A 22747-nucleotide genomic window follows, 5' to 3' on the forward strand; every position below is an offset into this window, starting at 1 on the left:
ATTTCCAAAAAAAAATGATTTAAATAAAATTTCTGTCTTTACACATTTTTTGACAACCACCCTGTAATACCAATATGATGGAATACTTTACCAGTTATCATTTATTATTTTTTTTCAAACTTTAAATCATTCAAACCCCACTGTATTTTCTTCGATGTCGATCAAATAAAGAAACACTACGCAAGTCTCACTCTTTCAGCAACTTGTTGCTGGATTTCTATACCTACCTTCTTTGATATTGTTGTTCGTATAAATTATATTGAAGTATTTTATTCTCACACACTTAAATTCAATGAGTTTGATTCTTTGCCGCCACAAAACAAAATTTCATTAAATTAGTTTCCAGTTATAAGAAAACTTTCGGCCTGTGAACAACTTAAAATTGCAAGAATTCAATCGAATTTTGATAAAGATTATTTTATTTTTTGTGTATAAACAATAATAAACAACAAACAATAATAAAAATGGAGTTAAACAATCGTCTACTTTTGAAAGTTATCGAATTGGTGAGTAATTTTAATTGAATTATTCAAAATGTTTTATTTTTATTTTGTTGATAGATGAAATCAAAAGTAAATGTTAATAAAAATTGTTTATATGGCGTTTTTCTTTTCGTTTAACTTTGGCATGTTTTTGTGTTTGGAAATTCGTTTAAAGGATAAATTATTTGTTTGATAGTTCAAAGAATCGTTGATATCGTACATAATTTGTATCTGATGATTTTCTGGCGTTCCTTATAAGAAAATGCCGAATATTTTCCTTTCATTTTATTTTGTATTTCCATTTACAATAACAGCAATCCCAAAGAAATAAAAAAAAACTAGACAAAAACAAAATACAAAAGAATAGAATGAGTGTTTGATGAGGATTTGTGAGCGTTACTTCGTTTAAGGTTCTCTTTTTCGAACCTCTTTTAGATTAAATTATACGAGTTTCAAATTTGGGGTTGCTTCTGAACAAGTTTTGGATAGAATTATTGTTGTCAGACGTAGACGAAGACGTAGCCGTAGCCGTTGAGGTCGTATATTATGAAATGATGTCATCGGAAGTTCATCAGGTAGAGTTGTCGTTGTTGTTGCTGCTTTAGAAATATCGTTATTCCAGGGAAACTTCTTTGAAAATAAAAATGAAGAAAGATTGATTGCCCTTCCTTGTTGAAGGTAAGGCGGTGCGTACTTTTACCTCTTCACATTGGTTTTTTTGATGTGAATTATTATAATAATTTTATAGTAGCAAACAAGTTTTATATGACTTGACTATGAAGTAATTGAAAGAGGGGATAATTGTTGAGTTTTGAAGTGAAACTAATTCAAATTCTGCGTAGGTATTCGGTGTATTCTTAAAGCACTATACCTACTTTGTTTATGAATGAAAAAAAATAAAGAGCAACATAACCATGACATCATGGGTTCGCGTAAGGCTCTAAGATAAATGCGTACACGTACAGTTTGGTCAAAAGATTATACCTGAGTTATGTTTTTTTAGCTAAATAAGAATAAACACAATTTTACCAAAAAATTAATAATTATGTTTAAACCAATAAATACTTGTTCAGTTAATCTTAGTTAAAATAATTTTTAAAGCTCCAAAATTAGTTGGGCAACGGTCTTTTATAAAATGCTTTAGGTATAGCTAAAACACAAACAGGCTTGAGCTTCGGTTCGTCTGCAAAGATGGGCCTGCTTTGAGGTTGCTTTGAATGACAGTTCTATATTAACCAATGAGAATCCCTCCAAAAGGAAATGTATTTTGTTTGTTGACTTTTTTGTACAGCTGTGGAGCTGTCCGACAAAGCAATGTTCAGCAAATTTGAACTAAAGTTTCCGTTTGGAGTCACATTACGTGACATTACTTTCTTTTCCTTACGATTGTCAAACGAAAAAAGAGGCTGGGATGCGACCCACACTGATAACTTCCCATCCCGTCTGTAGATTTGTCTTGCTTAAAAGTTTGTCTATGTGTACTCGTATCAATTTTTACCAAATTTGCGTTTTTTTTTGTAGATTTTATTTTTTATGAAAAAACGGACTGTTGGATTTTTATATAAAAATTACTGAATATCGAAAACAATATTTTCTGTGAAATAAAATAAGTTTCAAGCCAATATTTAAAATTTTTAAAGAGATATTTGAGTCGAAAATCAATTTTTACCAACTTTTATACATTTTTTTTTAGGTTTTTATTTTTTGTAAAAAAACTGTCAATTCGATTTTTTTTTAAACTTTAACTGAATGTTGACAACAAGATTTTTTGAAAGATTAAAGTAAATTAAAGTCAATATCTCAAAGTTTTGAAAAGATATTTGAGTCGAAAATCAATTTTTACCAACTTTTATAAATTTTTTTTTAGATTTTTATTTTTTGTAAAAAAATTGTTAATTCGATTTTTTTCATACTTGAACTGAATGTTGACAACAAGATTTTTTTAAAGATAAAAGTAAATTAAAGCCAATATCTCAAAGTTTTAAAAAGATATTTTAGTCAAAAATCAATTTTTACCAACTTTTATACATTTTTTTTATGTTTTTATTTTTTGTAAAAAAAACTGTCAATTCGATTTTTCTCAACTTTTTTTAAAATGTTGAAAACAATATTTCTTATAAGATAAAATAAGCTTGAAGCCTAAATTTCAAATTTTTGGAAAGATATTTGAATCGATATTCAATTTTTACGAACTTTGAGTAATGTTTTTTTTTAGATTTTTATTTTTTATAAAAAAACTGTCAATTAGATTTTTCTCAAAATTTTATCAGATGTCAAAAACATCATTCTTCGTTGCACAAAATTGTTTTGGAGATGAAATCATATTTCAGTCGTAAAATTTTGGAGGTGACAAATTTTTTTTTCAGTTTTATTGATTTAAAAAAAAACCGTTACATTGATTTTTTTCAAAAATATACCTGTTTGGTATCACGTTACAATCTATTATATAAAATTTAATTCAAGTCTCTAGCGTTTTTGGTTCGTAAGATATTTAGGGTTAACCAAAACTTTCACCTTTTTTTCAAACTGCTATTGTAAAAAAAACCCGTGGCATGATGGTTAGTGCGTTGGACTGTCATGCCAGAGGTCTTGGGTTCGATCCCTGCCTATGCCATCTAAAGTCTTTTCACGGGTACTGCCTCTTGCGAGGAATTGACAAATTCTCCAAGAGTAACTCTTGTCTTGAAAAAGTGCTTTCTCAAATTAGCCGTTCGGATTCGGCATATAAACTGTAGGTCCCCTCCATTCCTGACAACATTACTCGCACACAGGAATGGTTGAGAGTTGTAAGTCACTAGGCCCTGGTTCTCAAAGGACTGTTGCGCCACCCAATTTATATTTATTTTATTGTAAAAAAAACCACCCACGCAATTTTCTTGAGAGCCCTTTCTGCATCTTTCTGCTTTATTATCTGTATAACAAAATTTATTTGAAGTCGATATCTCTTCTGGTTCTTGAGCTATGGACGACGAAAAAAACGTCGCGAACGTACGGACGTACGGACGTACGGACGTACAAACGTACGTACACACGCACGCACAGACATCTTTCTAAAAATCTTTTATTTCGACTCTAGGGACCTTGGAATGTCGAGAAATGTCAAAATTTTCAATTTGACAAATCGGACCCATTACAATAACTTCCTATGGGAAGTTAACGAGAGGTTAGGGCTTCTCTGTTATTGCATACGCTGAATTCCTATGGCGGAACTCCTAAACGTCAGGCGAAGCCAAAGTTGAAGCGTGTTTGTGTTTATCCAATTATTGTCAGTTCACATTAGGATTGTTAGATAGATCCTGCCAAAGTGTCTTCAACTTCAATGTCAGATAGATTGCCGGATCATATTTTGAAGTCTAAATTGTCATTGATTGGAAATCGGCAAACGGTTAATAAAGTGATAGCTAGAATAAAGGGTTTTCCAAAAATAAGTTTCATTTCTATATTAAAAACGATCATTTCATTGTAATCCACACAATTTCTTTCAAAATACTTGTTTGCCATCAGCAATGTAAAACAATAGCTGCGTTTTATTATAGAAAACGATCCATATTCGTCACCCTGGCTCCTATTTCTATCTAAGGGTAGATGGCTATTTTGTGTTTCAAATGGTAAGGTAGTGTGAAATGCAGTTGAAAGAAAATACATAGTCACCTTCTTTATTTATTTGTTATGTTTCGCAATTCGATAATTTCATGAATTCAATATTTAATGTCTTCAATAGATAGTGGAGCATAGGCAATAACTTAGCCCGAATTAAAAAGTCTAAAACTGTTATCATAAGTTCATGGTGGCCAATTGTGTTGACCAAGAAATAACACGGTCAGAAAACTTTCCTTGGACATATTGTGACTACAAAATTTTCTTCATTTTTTTAAAAATAAATTTTAATAATTTAGAAGTGTTGTTGAAGCGTTTATTGTTTTACTTTTAGTAATGGCTTAGTTTTTAACTGTTAAATTCTAAAGGTGATATTTTGAAAAGTGCCAACTGCTCTCATAGCTGGATATTCAAAACTAAAGCTCTTATTGGAAAAAATTTAAATCGTTCACTTAACAATTATTCTGAAAATGTTCTACAGACATCGTAACAATTGAAAACCTTGTAACTTAATATTAATTTAACCTAAAAACTTATTTATAAGGCTGCCGTTTGACATTTACACCGTTTAACATTTAACCTACTGTCAGTTAAAAATTTATGTTTGATCTTTGGAAGACATTTAGTATTCTTCAGTTTAAATGCTCAAATTTAACTTAAGTTCCTTAATTTTGTTATTCAACAAAACTTTAAAAAAAATATATAATAACCCTAATCTAGAAATTTGCAATGTGATTAAACTTTTAAAAAAGTTTATTTCTCGTACATCAAAAACAGATCCTTTTTGTTTAGATATTTTTTATTGTTTGACTTTGAAGCCGAAATTACAAAACATAAACCGGTAACATCATTTATTCGGTCTGTTTGATAATAATTTTTAGCAAAAATTAATTCTGAAGGTCAGTTGAGAAGTGGTGATCATTAAATCAATTAACTCAACCGGTTGAAATTAAGGTAAGCAAACATCACATCACAAACAATGTTTATAAGCAATTTGTGTGTGATGACGTTTAGTTTAGAGTATGAAAGCGTTTTTTTTTTAAATTAACCTTTTTCTGTCGTACAGTATTTTGACAATAACGAAACTTTCGTTTGTGAAAATAATTTATATAAATAAAATGGGAGTACTCATAAAACGAATTGAATCTGACGCCCGATGGCGACGGTATTGTCAAAAAATTTCTCCACTCAATCCATGTATATATGTATATTATGTCGTAGTAACAATTGATAAAGACTTTTTGTCTTTGCATCACCTGGAATGTTCTCACGGCCCATTAACTGAACATGTATAGCTTCTAATATCTCACCCCTTATGTCACACATGAGACACCTAACATGATTTTGAATTCATTGTGACAGCTCGAACAATGTGTGTGCAGCCGCAAGTGACTTTCATTGTAATTTCTAAAAGAACTTGAAAGACTTTTTTGTTTTGAGTTTCTTGTTATTTTATTTAAATTTGTCATTCAATTTTATTTGAAAACACCGAATACAGAATCTGACGTATAGGCGGCGGAATCAAATGACAGTTTTGACATTTGTACCATCATAAAGGAATTGTATGCCCTTTAAATTATTTTGAATCTTTTTGTTTTGAATTTTTCCTTCAATTTTATTTGAAAACACCGAATAGGTACTGAATCTGACGTATAGGTGGCGGAATCAAATGACAGTTTTGGGATTTGTACCATGATAAAGAAATTGTATGCCCTTTATGATACGAGGGTGGATTGAAAAGTTTCCGGCCTGACCAAGAAAAACAACGTTTTCAAGATTTTTTTTTATTTCTGAACATAATCTCCTTCAAGGCTGATACATTTCTCATAGCGGTGTTCTAGTCTAGTAATGCCATCTCTATAGACTGATTCATCAAGCTCCTCAAAATACCCATTTACAGCTTCGATTACTTCTTCATTGTCCGCAAATCTCTTACCACCAAGCCATTTTTTGAGGTTAGGAAACAGATAATAGTCACTCGGGGCAAACGCGGCACCCATCTTGCGTAGAGCTTTTGCATATGCAAATGTTGGTGCAAAATATTTTGCACACGTTCATTTGACATCTTACAGGTCTTAGCTATCTCATGCACTTTTAATCTGCGGTCTTCCAGCACTATTTGATGGCTTTTTTCGATCATATCTGGAGTTGTGACCTCAACAGGGCGTCTTGAGCGAGGCTCATCAGAGGTGCTCACACGACCCTTTTTAAACTCGGAAACCCACTGCTTAATGGTTGAGTATGATGGGCAGGATGTTCCCTGTGTTAAGTCCATCTCTTCTTTGATTTTCTTCGGCTTTAACCCCTTCCAATAGAAGTATTTGATGACAGCACGATTTTCCAACTTTTCCATTTTTAAGAAAAACACAGAGGCGCCTTGTTTAGTGTGCTCTCAAAACTATACTAACATGGCGATCGGGCGGAAACTATAGTTACAAGCTATCTCAAGATGGTACTATAGAACGCCGCCTCAAGGTAGGCCTAGTGGCGCCATCTCTTGGTCAGGCCGGAAACTTTTCAATCCACCCTCGTATTTTGATTCTTTGGTTTTGAATTTCTTGTTATTTCATTTTAATTTATCATTAAGTTTTATTTAAACACACTGAATAAAATCTGACGTATAGGCTGAGGAAACAAATGACAGTTTTGACATTTGTACCATCACAAAACAAAATATAAATAAAATATATTTTGGTTCTTTATCAAAATCGACTTCGCTGTTCCGCCATGCTATTCCACTTACGCATTCCTGCAGACCTTAGCCTACTTTTGTAACCTTTTTATAAATTAGGACATCCTATTCCTATCCCTAAATTATACTCAAACGAATCTAGGTTGTAGACAAAATAAGGTGGGCAGGGCTTCCCTTATGTAAATGCCCATCAGTTGATTATTATTTTACCCCACTCAAAACAAAATATTGTGAAACCAAAGGGGACTCTCCCAGATAAAATCCTTTGTTCCAAAAAAAAAAGAAAAAAACTTAATTTAAATTCTATTACACGAAATTAAACATGTTATTTAATTACATTTATGTTTTAAGTAGATATGTTCATGCTCCTAAATATAATTTACCCTAAACATATTTAATAAATTAAAAACAAAAAATAACAACATAAAAGTACAAAATATTGTATGATGTGACCCGGTTCCACACGCGACATCAAATCCCACGCGTTCTTCATTTCATTTTGTCAGAATTTTAAAAATTGACTCCCGACAAAGAAGTTGCGTCATATAATTGTGCTGTCACTGTTCATCATCTGTTTAAAATAATACAAAAAAATAAAGCGATGAAAACATTTTGGAAAAAGTTAAAATTTAAAAATATTAGTCTAATGCTTACGAAATGCCTACATGGAGCAAAAAAATAAATTCTCGCGGGTTTTATGTCTTTAAAAGACACGATAGAATTTATAGAATGATTAATGGCTTTTATGGTTCACCCCTCCCTCTCTATATCTCCTTATACATATATAATACACAAAATATGACAAATGATGATAATGTCATTTGATAGATATCTTGCGACTCTTGGCTACTTAGTTTTTTTTCTTTGGTTTGGGTGTGTTCGATTAAAATTTTATAATGTCAAAATAAATTTAATAGCATGATTACTGTTGACAGAATACTAGAGGGATTAGAATGGCTTCAAAAGTTAAAAGGGTAATCTAATACATTTAAGTTACATTTAACAAAAAAATAGAAAAAGGTTTAATGATTATTTTATAAAGAATAACAAACAAAAACTTTTCTGCTATAATACCACAATTTGTTTTACTAACGCTCATTACTTTTGACAGCTACCTTGTTTGACTTTTTTCAAATTATTATAGGAGATTCGACAGATTCTAAAAAAGCGAAAGGGATGACTATTCGTTGGAAAGTTGATAAATATTCCTCCTGACATACAAACCGTTTTGATATGTGTGTGTTGAGTTACGAAAAACGAAGTGATGAGTTGCATATCAAATTCTATTTGATAGCTGTCATTACCTATATGACATTCGCGTCAATATGAATTTTAGATTTGATGAGTTAATAATTTTATATACCATTCAGACATATTGACAATTGAAAGACTGCTCATCAGTCTGTTGATTTAATTACGCTTATGCTTCGACATTTTTGTACCACTTCAGTAAGCTCTGATTGCATTTCTTATCAATCCTAAGAATGTAGTAAATTTATTGTGATGTAATTTGACAGTTAATTGTTTGACATATAAGCTAAGGTACTTAAATTTGATGATTCATTATTGATGGATAAACAACATCGAAGAAAAGATCACAGCTAATTTCGAATTAATACAGAATAAAACAACTTATTATATTATAACTAGCTGACCCGACAAACGTTGTTTTGTCATATAAATAATTTCTAGAGAATATTTTGATGGAAATAATTAACATATTGTTATTGTGTAATGATGTAGTATATAAGTGGGCGAGGTATAGAGCACTGTAAAGGGTGACAAAGTATGAACATAACAAATTACTAACAAATTAATTAAAGTTAATTCTTTAAAATAATATACATATCGCTAATTATGACTATACTACTATCTATCAATCTCTTAATGCAACAGAGTGTACAATATTTGTTGTGATCCCATCTTCCGCCAATACAAACAAACTGGATGGTTTGCCGACTCAAAAGCACGCCACGTATAATTGTCCGTGTGAAAAACATGAAGTGCTCCAATCTAAGCCGCAGACATCGTTTGGCCTTGAGACTTATTGAAAGTCATTGCAAATGTCAATCTAATTGGAAACTAAAGACGTTTGAATTGAATTGGCCCATTTAAGGGTATAATAGGGATTCGTGGTAATAATATATTTTCACCTCGGAATTTGCCATTTAGAATTATGACTTCGATAATATTTTCCATTAATTTTTAACTTCCCATAGGAAGTTATTGTAATGGGTCTGATTTTCAAGGTCCCTAGAGTCGAAATAAAAGATGTCTGTGCGTGCATGTGTACGTACGTTCGTACGTCCGTAAGTTCGCGACGTTTTTTTCGTCGTCCAAAGCTCAAGAACCAGAGGAGATATCGACTTCAAATAAATTTTGTTATACAGATAATAAGGAAGAAAGATGCAGAAAGAGCTCTCAAGAAAATTGTGTTGGTGTTTTTTTTTTACCATAGTAGTTTAAAAAAAGGTGGACATTTTGGTTAACCCAATATCTTACGAACCAAAAACGCTAGAGACTTGAATTAAATTCTATATAATATATTGTAACGTGATATCAAAGAAGTATATTTTTTGAAAAAAATCCATTTTGCTGTTTTTTTTATAAATCAAAAAAACTGAAAAAAAAAAATGTGTCACCTCCAAAATCTTACGACTAAAATATGATTTCATCTCCAAAACAATTTTGTGCAACGAAGAATAATGTTTTTGACATCTGATTAAATTTTGAGAAAAATTGAATTGAGAGTTTTTTTTTCATAAAAAATAAAAATCTAAAAAAAACATTACTCAAAGTTGGTAAAAATTGAATATTGATTCAAATATCTTTTCAAAAACTTGAAATTTAGGCTTAAGCTTATTTTATCTTATAAGAAGTATTGTTTTCAATTTTTTGAAAAATGTTGAGTAAAGTCTAATTGACAGTTTTTTTTACAAAAAAAAAACGTAAAAAAAATTAATAAAAGTTGGTAACATATGATTTTCGACTCAAATATCTTTTCAAAACCTTGAGATATTGGCTTTAAAATACTTTTATCTTTCAAAAACTATTGTTGTTAACATTCAGTAAATTTTTGAAAAAAATCGAAATGACAGTTTTTGTACAAAAAATTAAAAACCTAAACAAATTTTAACAAAAGTTGGTAAAAATTGATTTTCGACTCAAATATCTTTCCAAAAATCTAAGATATTGGCTCCATCTAATTTTATCTTATAAAAAATATTGTTTTTTTTACATTTGATCAAATTTTGAAAAAAATGGAACAGACTGTTTTTTTTACAAAAAATTAAAAACCGAAAAAAATATTAACAAAAGTTAGTACAAATTGATTTTCGACTCAAATATCTTTTCAAAAATTTAAGATCATAGCTTCTAACTAATTTTTACTTATACAAAATATTTCTTTCAACATAAGGACAAATTTTGAGAAAAATCAAATCGACCTAATAAAATGTATAAAAGTTGGTAAAAAATGATTTTGACTCAAATATCTTTTCAAAAATTTGAAATATTAGCTTTAAACTACTTTTATCTTTCAAAAAATATTGTTTTCAACATTCTGAAAAATTTTGAAGAAAATCGAATTGACAGTTTTTTTACAAAAAAATAAAACTTAAAAAAAAAACAATACTAAAACTTGGTAAAAATTTACTTTCGGCTCAAATAGCTTTTCAAAAATTAAAAATATTGGCTTCATACTTATTTTTTTCCACAGAAAATATTGTTTTCGATGTTTAGTAATTTGTATATAAAAATCCAACAGTCCGTTTTTTCATAAAAAATAAAATCTACAAAAAATAATACGCAAATTTGGTAAAAATTGATACGAGTACATAAAGACAAACTTTTAAGCAAGACAAATTGACAGACGGGATGGGAAGTTATCAGTGTGGGTCGCATCCCAGACTCTTTTTAATATACATTTGCAACTTTTATTTGGATTTAAATTAAAAAGCTAAACAAATCTTCCAATTTAAGACCATGTCAGCACTTCAGATTCTGTTGGCTCGGATTGTTTCGTTTTTGAACGAAGGCCAAAATGAAGCTTTTAGATGTGCCTGAGGACTAAAATGAAGCATTTTGATGGTCCGGAACACTAAATGTGAGTATGTGTTTGGTTTTTGCATCATTTCACGCACACTTTTTCGAATCTAGTGTGTACTTAGCTTGTAGGCAAACCGAAATGTCAGTCTGAGATTCCGACCTTGGTAATGGAGTATTTTTGATAAAAACATTATAGATTCATTAAATAATTTTCTGGAAATAATAGGGAATTTTTCCCCTCATTATGTCATGTTCAATTATTGTGTTGTTCTATATTCAGCTGTCACTTTAATTTTGACGTATGTGGAGTAGTTTAGATTATTGTACTTTTTTGATATGACTCATTTTGACATTTCATTACATATCTAAAAAAATTTCTTTCTTTCCTGTCTTTTTTTAATTATTAAGTGTAAGGAATATACCATTATGAGACGTCATTTGCAGTCAACTGCATTCTTTAAAAGTACATTTTCAGCAAGGCAACTAGTTTGTTTTTCAAGTTTCATAAACTTCAAACTTGGAACTATGCTTTACTAACCTCTACCCTCAGTTGATCGTGCAAAAACTACCAATAAAATAATTGTCTAAAAAACACTCCTCAAGCAAGATACAAGTCCACCCCGACTTATTTTAATTTTATTTAATTTCAATTTCGAAAACTTATACACTTTAAGATAAGATGTCTTATAATCTAGTGATAAGTGTAGTATTAAACAAATATATGGAAAAAAATTCGCATACATAAGTGAAAATTGGTATTATTAAGGTTTTGGCAAGTAAAAGACGCGTTTTTATGCTGGGACGCAGAGCTCCATAAGTCTTACCAACTATGGCGTTAATGTGGTTGTCCAATGTAAAAAAAACTAATAAATAGTATTCCTAAATTTTTAGCCCTCAAAACGAATTCTATCGGGAAATGGTTCATGACAATACGAGGAAAGTAAGACAGATCAAGAGATGTTCGGGAAATAACTATACATTTAGTCTTTAAAGGATTTAGTTGAAGCCTATTTGCTGTGGACCAATTCTGAATCCTTTCAAGATCCTCATTTAAGCATTCAATACAGTGTTCAATTAAACCGAGTGGGCAATGTAAGTAAAGCTGCATATCATGGGTGTACAAAAACTACGGAACAAAATTTCATTGAGTTGGGAATTGCATTAATGTACATACATTGAAAACAACAATGGACCAAGAATGGAGCCTTGCGGAACACCATTTAAATTCAGCAGGAAATTTGATAGCGTCCCATTTATTTCCACAGCTTGTGATCTACCTGTAAGGTATGAAAAAATTAAGTTTGCTGCCGCATAAGAAAAATTAAATTCATTAATAAGTTTACTGGGTAATAATGTGTGGTCAACTGAATCGAAAGCTTCGAAAAATCTAAGAGGACTAAAAATGACACATGTTCTTTATCCATTGACATCCTCAAGTCTTCAATAATATTGATTAGGGCAGTGATACAACTATGTTTCTTCCGGACACCAGATTGCATAGGAGTAATTAGATTGTTGGCATTAAGAAGTTTATTTAATTGCTTTCAAAGACTTTAGACAAAAAGGACAAAATAGCAATTGGCCTTAACTCTATCCCATTGGAATTTTTTGGTATAGGTTAGATTTTTGCTAGCTTCCATTGCATAGGATAGTGACCAGACATGATGATGAAGTTAAAAATATGGGTTAAGTATTGTAGAAGAATAGGCAGCAAAATTTTGAGAAACGATGGACGTACATCGTCAATGCTAACGGCTTTTGATTTCCTATTTTGGTCACCACCTTGTTACGTAGCGAGCAGTAGCTTCGCCTTAGTTCTAATACTCGATATCGTACCCAAGTCTTATATGCAAGATCGCGCTTTATCATAAGGGAACGGATACACAGCGTTAACCAAGGTTGATTTGCCGCTTCTACGACTTTTGATCGCACCTGAAGATTTAACTGCAGAAAACAATACTAAGAAGGAACCGCCTAAAAAGGCTGTTCAAAGTAAAAGCGATGGAAAGAAAACCTATTCTCAGATTGTTAAAAATGTGCGGAAGAATGAAGAGACTTCCATAAATGAAATGCTACAACTTATTCTTAAAAAATTAATAAACAGGATTTGAATATCAAACTGCTAAGCGAAAAAGTCGCTCTTAAAAAACAATGATGGACAGAACACTTAAAATCGCTACATGGAATGCAAACGGTACAATACAACATTCATCCGAATTAAAAATCTTTTTAGATCTAGAACAATCGATATTTGCCTGGTGTCCGAAACTCATTTCTCCAAATAGGCAAAGTCTAGATAATGTAATAGAAAACTATTCATGTTACCACGCTCCACATCCAACTGACAAGGCAAGAGGTGGATCGGCGATTCTTATAAAAGAAAGCTTAAAACATTATGAAGTAGCCAAGTTTACTAATGGAAAGTAACAACTATTAGTATTGGTATGAAAAAGAAAGGGTTTGAGATAGCAGCAGACTATACAGATCTATTTAATCTTCTTGGGCATAACTTTCTTGTTGGCGGAGACTTCAATGCGAAACACACCCATTGGGGTTCAAGACTTATATCAACAAAAGGCAAAAGACTTTTCCAAGCAGGCCGTAAATAAAGAAGAAAAGAAGAGCTCGAAGAAAATGGCAAAAAAAAACAAATAAATAAATCTTAAAAACCAAATTTACAAATTCAAAAATTATTCATGCAGTACATTCCTAAGGAATTTAACCAATTTTTCGCTATGGAAAGCAGCCAAGCGCCTGAAAAGACCGCAGTTACAAAACTCACCCTTGAAATCTCAAGATGGGAAATGGATCGTTAACCCGAAAGATAAAGCTAACCTTTTCGCTGAACATCTTGCGAATGTTTTTAAGCCATACTCATCAAACGCAGCCGAAAATAACTTACAGTTTGTTGATTAGATTGATGAAAGTGAAATACCAATTGCAAGACTTAAAGAAATAAAAAGTATGTGTTAGCTCAGGTTATGAAAAAAATGCCATTGAGAGCCTTCATAAAACTCCAATATATAATAAATACATGCCTTAAGCACCGGTATGTCCCGAACCATTGGAAAATTGCTGGAGTAATTGTCATGCCAAAGCAAGGTAAACCACCTACAGAAGTGACGGCTTACAGACCAATATCGCTTATACCAATTATGGCAAAAGTTTTTGAAAAACTGCTTCTGAAGAGACTTAGCAAAATCATAGAAGAAAGAAGGTTAATCCCAAACCATAAGTTTGGCTTTAGAAATAAACATTTCACGATAGACCAAGTTCATAGAATATCGGATGTAATAGAAAAAGCATTAGAAGAAAAACAAGTATGTTCAGCTATTTTCTTAGATGTTGCTCAAGCTTTTGACAAGGTTTGGCATGAGGGACTTGAGTACAAACCGCAAAACGATCTTCCCAAGCAGTACTTTGAAATATAAAAATCTTACATCTCAGACCGATTGTTTAGAGGAAGGTACGATCAAAAATACTCCGAATTGAATAAAATAGAAGCCGGTGTACCACAAGCAAGTGTCCTAGGTCCTACACTGTATTTACTATACAAAAGGCATATTCCAGTTCGTGATCACACCATAATGGCTACTTTTGCAGATTATACCGCACTTTTGGTACCCGACAAATGTGTCTCTAAGGCAGCAGTAAAACTACAAAATGCCGTCGACACAGTGAGAGCTTGGACCGAAAAATGGCGTATCAAACTCAATGAAACAAAATCTTCACATATACATTTTACAAATAAAAAGATAAACAATATTCCAATATTCATTAATAATCAAGCTGTGACTTACGCCATTACGGCCAAATGCCTTGGAATGACTTTGGATGCAAAGCTAAAGTGGAAAGAGCACATCAAAAAGAAAAGAGAAGAACTAAACTTGAAATATAGAAAAATGTACTGGTTACTTGGTAACAATTCTGATTTATAAATCAATCCAAAACAAAATAATGCTGTATAATCAAGTACTAAAGCCTGTTTGGACCTATGGAATACAATTATGGGCTGTACAAAGAAAACAAATACCGAAATCATCCAAAAATTCCAAAACAAAGTCCTTCGTGGAATAGTTAATGCACCTTGGTACATAAGAAATACCGATCTACATCGTGACTTACAAATAGAAATGGTTTCAGAAGTTGTTAAAAAATACGCTATATCGCACAACGAGAGACTGCAAAGTCATACTAATTCTGAAATGGAGTCCGGCTTAAATATAAGAAACCATGTTCGGAGATTAAGAAGAACCAAGCCTCATGAGCTTATAGTCTAAAAAAACATGGGAAAGTATTAAAAGTTTAAACTTCCCCCAAAGTGATTGTACAAAATTAAGAAAGAAAAATCCTTCAAGATTGGTCCTGATGAAGAGGTGGTTTTAGTGGTTAAAAGGCAAACACTACTTGGTGTCGAATACTGCTAAGTGTCTTTTGAAGAAAAAAAAACCTATTCCTTAATGTTCAGCTTTAATTCGAAAGAAAAAATATGATCAACTGTCATTTTGACATAAGTTGACTTGACTTCATAGTGAGGGAGACTTTGCTTTACTAACTTTCCAGTTAACTTTCCAATAATCCTTAATTGGCAGCTTGCTAATCAGATACTAGAATCTTTCCTTAATTTCAAGTCTCTTATGTCAACTGAACCTGCCCATTTTAATTCACAACAATATACATTTTGACAACTTTTTCAATACATTATACTGAGATTAGCTTTTTGGCTCTTTTTCCTACCGACACTTTCAATACGATTCTAAATTTAAAAGTGATGATAATTCATTTCGTTCATAGACATGTGTGTTCCATAAAAAAAATATGGATAATAATAAATATTCTGGAATCCATAATCCGAATTATTAAAACAAAATTAAATACACATAATCATCATTCATACGTAAACACTATTATAAATTTAGAAGCAAAGAACAATATGTTATTAAATATTTTAATTTTAGAAAAAAGAAATAGAATTTTTAACCGGGAAGAAATCTAAAATTTAAATGTGCGAATTGTATAGATTAGCTATAATTATTTCCCATAACAAATCAAACACACCTAAATAATACCTTTTAGTGCGTTGTCAGCAAAGAATTCAAATTCAAGGTTAGATCTCATCATCATCAGTCGAGTTTTAAATAAAATCAAATTAAAGACCAAACAAATTCAATGCAATTTTGTTTTTGTTTGTAGGCAGTATTAGAATTTTTAAATAGACACAGAGTTTAATGAAAATTGTGATTAATTATTTTCATTTTTAAAACATAGCCAACCATCAAAAAAAAAATAAATAATAGATTTTAAATAGTTATGTGAATAATAGATTAATGTATATTATTCGATGAAAAAAAAAGTACAATACCACTCTACCAGCTGGACTGGAATCTATTTCAAGAGGTTTTAACGATGTGTTTACTTTATTTGTTTTGGCCATAAAATTTAAAACGTGCTTTTTTTCTATGCTTGATGTTGAATTTTAATTTAATGGGTGAGTCACACTATATTTTTAAAAGTAGTACGTCAGAAAAATATCAACATTAGATATGAATTTTATTTTTGACAGAACACACATCTATGACATGACTTTTGACAACTCATGAATATCTTTGTACGTAATATATTTTATTTATTGGGAAGAAGTTTCAACCATATTTTCTCTAATATATAAAATTTTCCTGTCACAGTGTTAGTTGCCATACTCCTCCGAAACGGCTTAACCAATTTCAATGAAATTTTGAATATATCGTTAGGTCTGCCAATTTAATACAATACAATTCTGCCAGAAATGGCAGCGATAGTTGCTCTCAATGCCCCACAAAAAAAAACATTTATGACCACATCATGCTCGCAGTTTCAGCAGGCTGTTGCATGTTCTGGGATTGTGACAATTTTATTGGATGGAGGCGGAACAGCTCATTCAGTATTTAGACTGCCACTAAATTTTAAAAATAACAGACGTGCTTAAAATCATCACCACAAGATCCATCCGCTGACGGGACAGAAAAGTTACAGATGAAACTGGATGCATAAAATTATAGGTCGATTTCTCCACGATTATTGATTAACAAGATGCTCCCGTTGACCAGATATTTCCCGATGTACACAGACAAGATACAAATCATGAGTGGCTGGCAGAAAGACCAATTTTAGCAGCAAAAAATGTGGATGTCAACGAATTAAATCTTAAGAAAGAACATTTCTTACCAAGAGACTTGTTGTCATACAAAATTATTGATACAGTTTGTGAAGCTTCCGAAGGTGTAAATTATCCAACTGAGTTTTTGAACTTATTGAATGTTGAATCTCCGTTAATTTTGTTTCGTAATTTAAACCCACCACGGTTGTGCAACGGCACGCGATTAGTAATTAAAAAAGCGGCTGGGATGCGACCCACACTGTTTGTCTTCCTTAAAAGTTTGTCTATATGTACTCGTATCAATTTTTACCAAATTTGCGTACTGTTTTTTGTAGATTTAATTTTTATGAAAAAACGGACTGTTGGATTTTTATATAAAAATTACTAAATATCGAAAACTATATTTTCTGTGAAATAAAATTAGTTTGAAGCCAATATTTTTAATTTTTGAAAAGATATTTGAGTCGAAAGTCAATTTTTACCAAGTTTTAGTAATGTTTTTTTAGAGTTTTATTTTTTGTAAAAAAACTGTCAAATCGATTTTTTTCAAAATTTTATCGAATGTTGAAAACAATATTTTTTGAAAAATAAAAGTAGTTTAAAGCCAATATCTACAATTTTTGAAAAGATATTTGAGCCGAAAATCATTGTTTACCAACTTTTGTTAATTTTTTTTCGGTTTTTAATGTTTTGTAAAAAAACTGTCAATTTGATTTTTCTCAAAATGTGTCCTAATGTTAAGAACAGTATTTCTTATAAGTGAAAAATTAGTTAGAAGCTATTATCACACATTTTTTAAAAGAAATTTGAGTCGAAAATCAATTTTAAGCAATTTTTGTTAATTTTTTTTAGATTTTTAATTTTTTGTACAAAAACTGTCAATTCGATTTTTTTCAAAATTTTACTGAAAGTTAACAACAATATTTTTTGAAAATAAAAGTACTTTAAAGCCAATATTTAAAATTTTTGAAAAGATATTTGAGTGGAAAATCAATTTTTACCAAACTTTTATATATTTTTTTATTTTTTGTAAAAAACTGTCATTTAGATTTTTCTCAAAATTCGTCCTAATGTTGAAAACAATATTTCTTATATGTAAAAGTTAGTTAGAAGCTATTATCTCAAATTTGTTAAAAGCTATTTGAGTCGAAAATCATTTTTTACCAACTTTTGTTAATTTTTTTTCGGTTTTTATTTTTTTGTAAGAAAAACTGTCAATTCGATTTTTTTCCAAAATTTTACTGAATGTTGACAACAATATTTTTCGAAAGATAAAAGTAAATTAAAGCCAATATCTCAAAGTTTTAAAAAGATATTTGAGTCGAAAATCAATTTTTGAACTTTGAGTAATGTTTTTTTTTAGATTTTCATTTTTTATAAAAAAAACTGCCAATTCGATTTTTCTCAAAATTTTATCATTATTCTTCGTTGCAAAATTGTTTTGGAGATAAAATCATATTTTAGTCGTAAAATTTTGGAGGTGACAAATTTTTGTTGATTTTTTTTGATTTATAAAAAAAAACCGTTAAATGGATTTTTTTCAAAAAATATACTTCTTTGATATCACGTAACAATATATTATGTAAAATTTAATTCAAGTCTCTATCGTTTTTAGTTCGTAAGATATTTAGGGTTAACCAAAATGTTCACCTTTTTTTTAACCTGCTATGGTAAAAAAACCACCAACGCAATTTTCTTGAGAGCCCCTTCTGCTTTTTTCTGCCTTATTATCTGTATAACAAAATTTATTTGAAGTCCATATATCTTCTGGTTCTTGAGCTATGGACGACGAAAAAAAACATCTTTTTAAAAATCTTATATTTCGATTCTAGGGATCTTGAAACTTCGAGAAATGTCAAAATTTTCAATTTGACAAATCGGACCCATTACAATAACTTCCTATGGGAAGTTAAAAATGCAGTCGGCTGCAAATGACGTCTTATAATGATAATATTCTTAACACTTAATAATTAGAAAAAGACAGGAAAGGAAGACATTTTTTTGTTGTATATGCAATTAAATGTCAAACTGAGTCGTCTCAAAAGAGTACAAGAATCTAAACTACTCCACATACGTCAAAATTAATATGACAACAGAATATAGAATAACACAATCAATAAACAAAAAGTAATGAGGGGAAGCATTCCCTATAATTTCCAGAATATTATTTGATGAACCAAAAAGTTCTCTACAATGTTTGTATGCTAAGAATTTAATGGCATATGCTTACATCGTATTTCTTACGTAGGAAAACAATTCTAGGTTATTTTTTAACACTTTTTTCAGTTTCTTAAAAATCGTTTTTACCATTCAAAGGAGGAAATATGTAAATGTATTCGAAAGTGAAAAGAGATAGTAGAACGATTTTACAAATATTTTCGTTTATAAACTTCAAATTGTCTTAAACTATAGTTTCTTCGTGTTAACTGTCACACTCTAGACATATTTAAAATATTATTTCCTTAACTGTCAGCTGTCATTTAATTGAAATGCCTTAATTTTATAACGCCCAATACTAGTATCTACTCATTAGAATATAAATAAAATTAATATTTTTTACTAAGAAAAATGCCTAAAAATCCCTTAATATTTTTCTAAATCATCAAGTCAAAATAACTCTCAAGGTTTAATTTACCACAAAGGTAAACATATAACTTCTTAAGCAATAAAAACTCAAAAAAAAGTTAAATTTTAATTATTGTGATCAAATTACTCATAAGTCAAAAACAAGATTAAAAATGACATCATAATATTTCAGAATTGACTCGTTTTGTGTCACTATCACTAACAAACGGAAGCCCTGACACTCACATTTAATATTTTTCTATGAAATTAGTAATCTAGATAGATTATTTATTAATGTTATTATTTTCTCAGCACTTATGAAGTATAAAATGTAAATTTATTTTTCATTATCAATGTTTTTTTTACTGAGTCACAAGTAGTAGTTCAAATGTAAATAAAAACAAAAAAAAGCGAACTGTGACAGAACGAATAAAGGTCTAGTTACATATGCACATTTTGTGTGATATAATTTCTTAGAATTTAAATGAGAGCAAGACTTTTAATTAATTTCGATATCGAGCACATGGAACTGCAGTTTATTGATCGTAAATATTTGTTTTTATAATCGTTCGCTCATCATAAATGACTAATACGAGTAAATGCATTTCAGTTCTTAAAATGACATACATTTTGACGTTAAGAGTTGTATACTATTTCAAAAATGTGCTAGGTTTCGCAAAAATTATTTAAGCACATTTCAATGGAAGCAGACTTACTTTGACAGTTCAAGAGATTATCCTTCTGTCAAGTTCTATATGTCAATTTGTTTAATGACAATTAATTCTTTTTGGGTTAGGTGACTAGTTCCATGTTTCCAAGTATGTGTTAGGCACAAGTGTCAAAATAGAACTCGCATTACTCTTACTTATAAAAATTCTAGATACTTTCGTCAGAAATTTCGGTCCAAACTGTCTCTACCCCATATAAAAGCAAAACGTCATCTTGTTAAATCGGATTTTGATTCTGTAGTTTTTAAGTAAGTGCAGCTTCACATAACACTTGTCAAAACAATAAAAATGAACAAATTCAATGTCACACACATTTTAAAAGTACGTACAAAGTGCAATTAAGTTGAAGTTGCTTCAAGTGTAGTCTTACCTTTAAAATAACATTGACTTGGTTGACATTACTTAAATTTTACAAAAGAATCTTAATCTTTTAAAGAAATTGCAATTAACCCTAAAGTCTTGTTGTTGATGTAGAAAACAATGGAAACAAATAATCAGAGCTTAATAAGTCTTATGTAATCGTTGCATTTATATTCATCGTTTTCATTACCAATTTGTCATCGAAAAAATACGCACACCCTATTCAAGTATTTCTTATTTTGTTGATCATCGAATAACAAATGGAATATTTTTTAAACTCAAGGCACGTTTAAATTGATTGCAATTCGCATACAAAACAAAAATAATCAATCCTTGAAGTTCAGCGATGACACACTTTCCAAAGTTAATTGTCTCATAATTAGTATTCTTTTAAGGAAATATAATGTTTGTGGCTTGGTCTATGAACAATTTGATAGGAAAATTCTTTAAAGCGTGATTACAATAAATAAATGCCTGCATGCAATTAAAGACACCATTTTGCTGTACTAGGGCGAAACCTAATGTTTTGTTTTTAGGATTTTTAGTATATGTAAGTAGTTTGATGAATCATATTATGAAGTCTTGAATTACAGCGTTATAAAATTATCAAATGTCAAAAAAATATGAGTTCTGACATATTTTGTATTTTGACATCTAATTATTTTATCTCGCTCATATTTGACGGCAAAAAATTATCAGTCAGGTAAGGAAGACTTTTGTATTGTTTTTTTTTTTAACATTTAATAGAACGAGATAAAATTTCAAAATGAGTTGCCTTAAAAAAGTCCAATGTTCACACCACCTTGGCTTCTTTAAATAACTCATTTTGACGTTTCAACATTTTATTTCGTTCCAACTGAAGATGATAAGAAATGAAACGTTGAAATGTGTATATGTATGTCAGAGAGAAAAAACTAATCTTTTTTCTCTCTGATGTATGTGAACAGGGTCAATATGAACACCATTTATGAAAATCGAAATTTTTAATTATTTGACAGCTGTCAGAATCCTTTTAATGTATGCTTTCAAGAAAAGGAAAGATATGTCAAAAAATTGTACATGGAAAATACACTGCCAATCACTAGGATAAGGCCACATATTTTTCAACCGATTTTCGTTCTTTATACCTGCTGGAAATTTCGTACCAATAAAAAATTTACTACATTTGAGTAGATAGATATTTTCTTAAAAAAAAGTAATAAAATTAAGGGGTTAAATAGAAAAAACAGTTGGAATTTCCCTACATTAATTAAAGAGCTACTTAAAAACAGTATGAAAAAGTGCGTCACTTGGATGAGGCCACATGAAAAATCTTATAAAATATCAAAAAAATGAAAGAAATGTTTACAGTTTTTGGTTTTCAAACATTTATTTATTAAGTTTTCCTCAATTAATAATGAGTATGCCCCCCATTTTTCGATATGACCTCTATTAGACGGTTTGGAATGGAATCATAAAGTTTTTTTAAATAGTCAAGTGAAATCTCGTCCCAGGCATCACGGATAGCTTCAATTAAGGAGTCCTTGTCTTCAAATTGTCTACCGCCTTCATAAACTTTTCGAGATAGTCCGGTTTCTGATAAAATCCAGCTTTTGACAACCCTGGGCGTGTGGATGGGGGCATTGTCTTGTTGGAAAATCCAAGGCAGAGGTCCAAAAATATTTGTCATCTTCAGAAATGAGCGTTCCAACAAGTATTTGTAGCTGTTTCCGTTCATTGTTGGAGAAAGAAACTCCAATTCGATTTTGCCATAGTAGGTGATAGCTGCCCACATACCATAACACCTGATGTACGGCTGTGATGTCTTCCCAAAATTAGTTCCTCTTTTCTTAAATCATGGAAATAAAAGTTGTAACCATCGGGGCCGTCAAGGCTAAACTTTTTTCATCCGAAAAGACGACGCGTTTCCATTGACTGCTCCAAGAGACATGTTCTGTTGCAAAGTTCATTCGCAGCTCCTTGTGTACTTGCTTTAGAACAGGTTTCTTTTTGAGCTGATACTCCGCTTTTGGACCTTATTTTAGTAGCTGATTGAGTAGAATTTGAAGCAATACGTAAAATTAACCGCTTTTCTCGGGATGTTGTTGCTTGGGCTGTGCGTCCTTTTTGGTTTTTTCCATAGTTTTGAGGATCAGCAAGA

The 22747-nt window shown here is 30.6% G+C and overlaps 1 protein-coding gene across 1 annotated transcript in view; it reads left to right on the forward strand.

Annotated features, from left to right (window-relative positions):
- The first annotated feature begins 339 nt into the window (after positions 1-339).
- Positions 340-22747, forward strand: part of LOC129947160 (protein snakeskin) — a 29579-nt gene continuing 7171 nt past the window's right edge. Inside the window, exon 1 of the mRNA XM_056057610.1 lies at positions 340-506. Coding sequence (XP_055913585.1) covers positions 465-506 — 42 coding nt within the window. The 5' untranslated portion in view covers positions 340-464. The remainder of the gene's footprint in view (positions 507-22747) is intronic.

Source organism: Eupeodes corollae, chromosome 2 (assembly GCF_945859685.1).
Source record: "Eupeodes corollae chromosome 2, idEupCoro1.1, whole genome shotgun sequence".
NCBI classification, from domain to species: domain Eukaryota; kingdom Metazoa; phylum Arthropoda; class Insecta; order Diptera; family Syrphidae; genus Eupeodes; species Eupeodes corollae.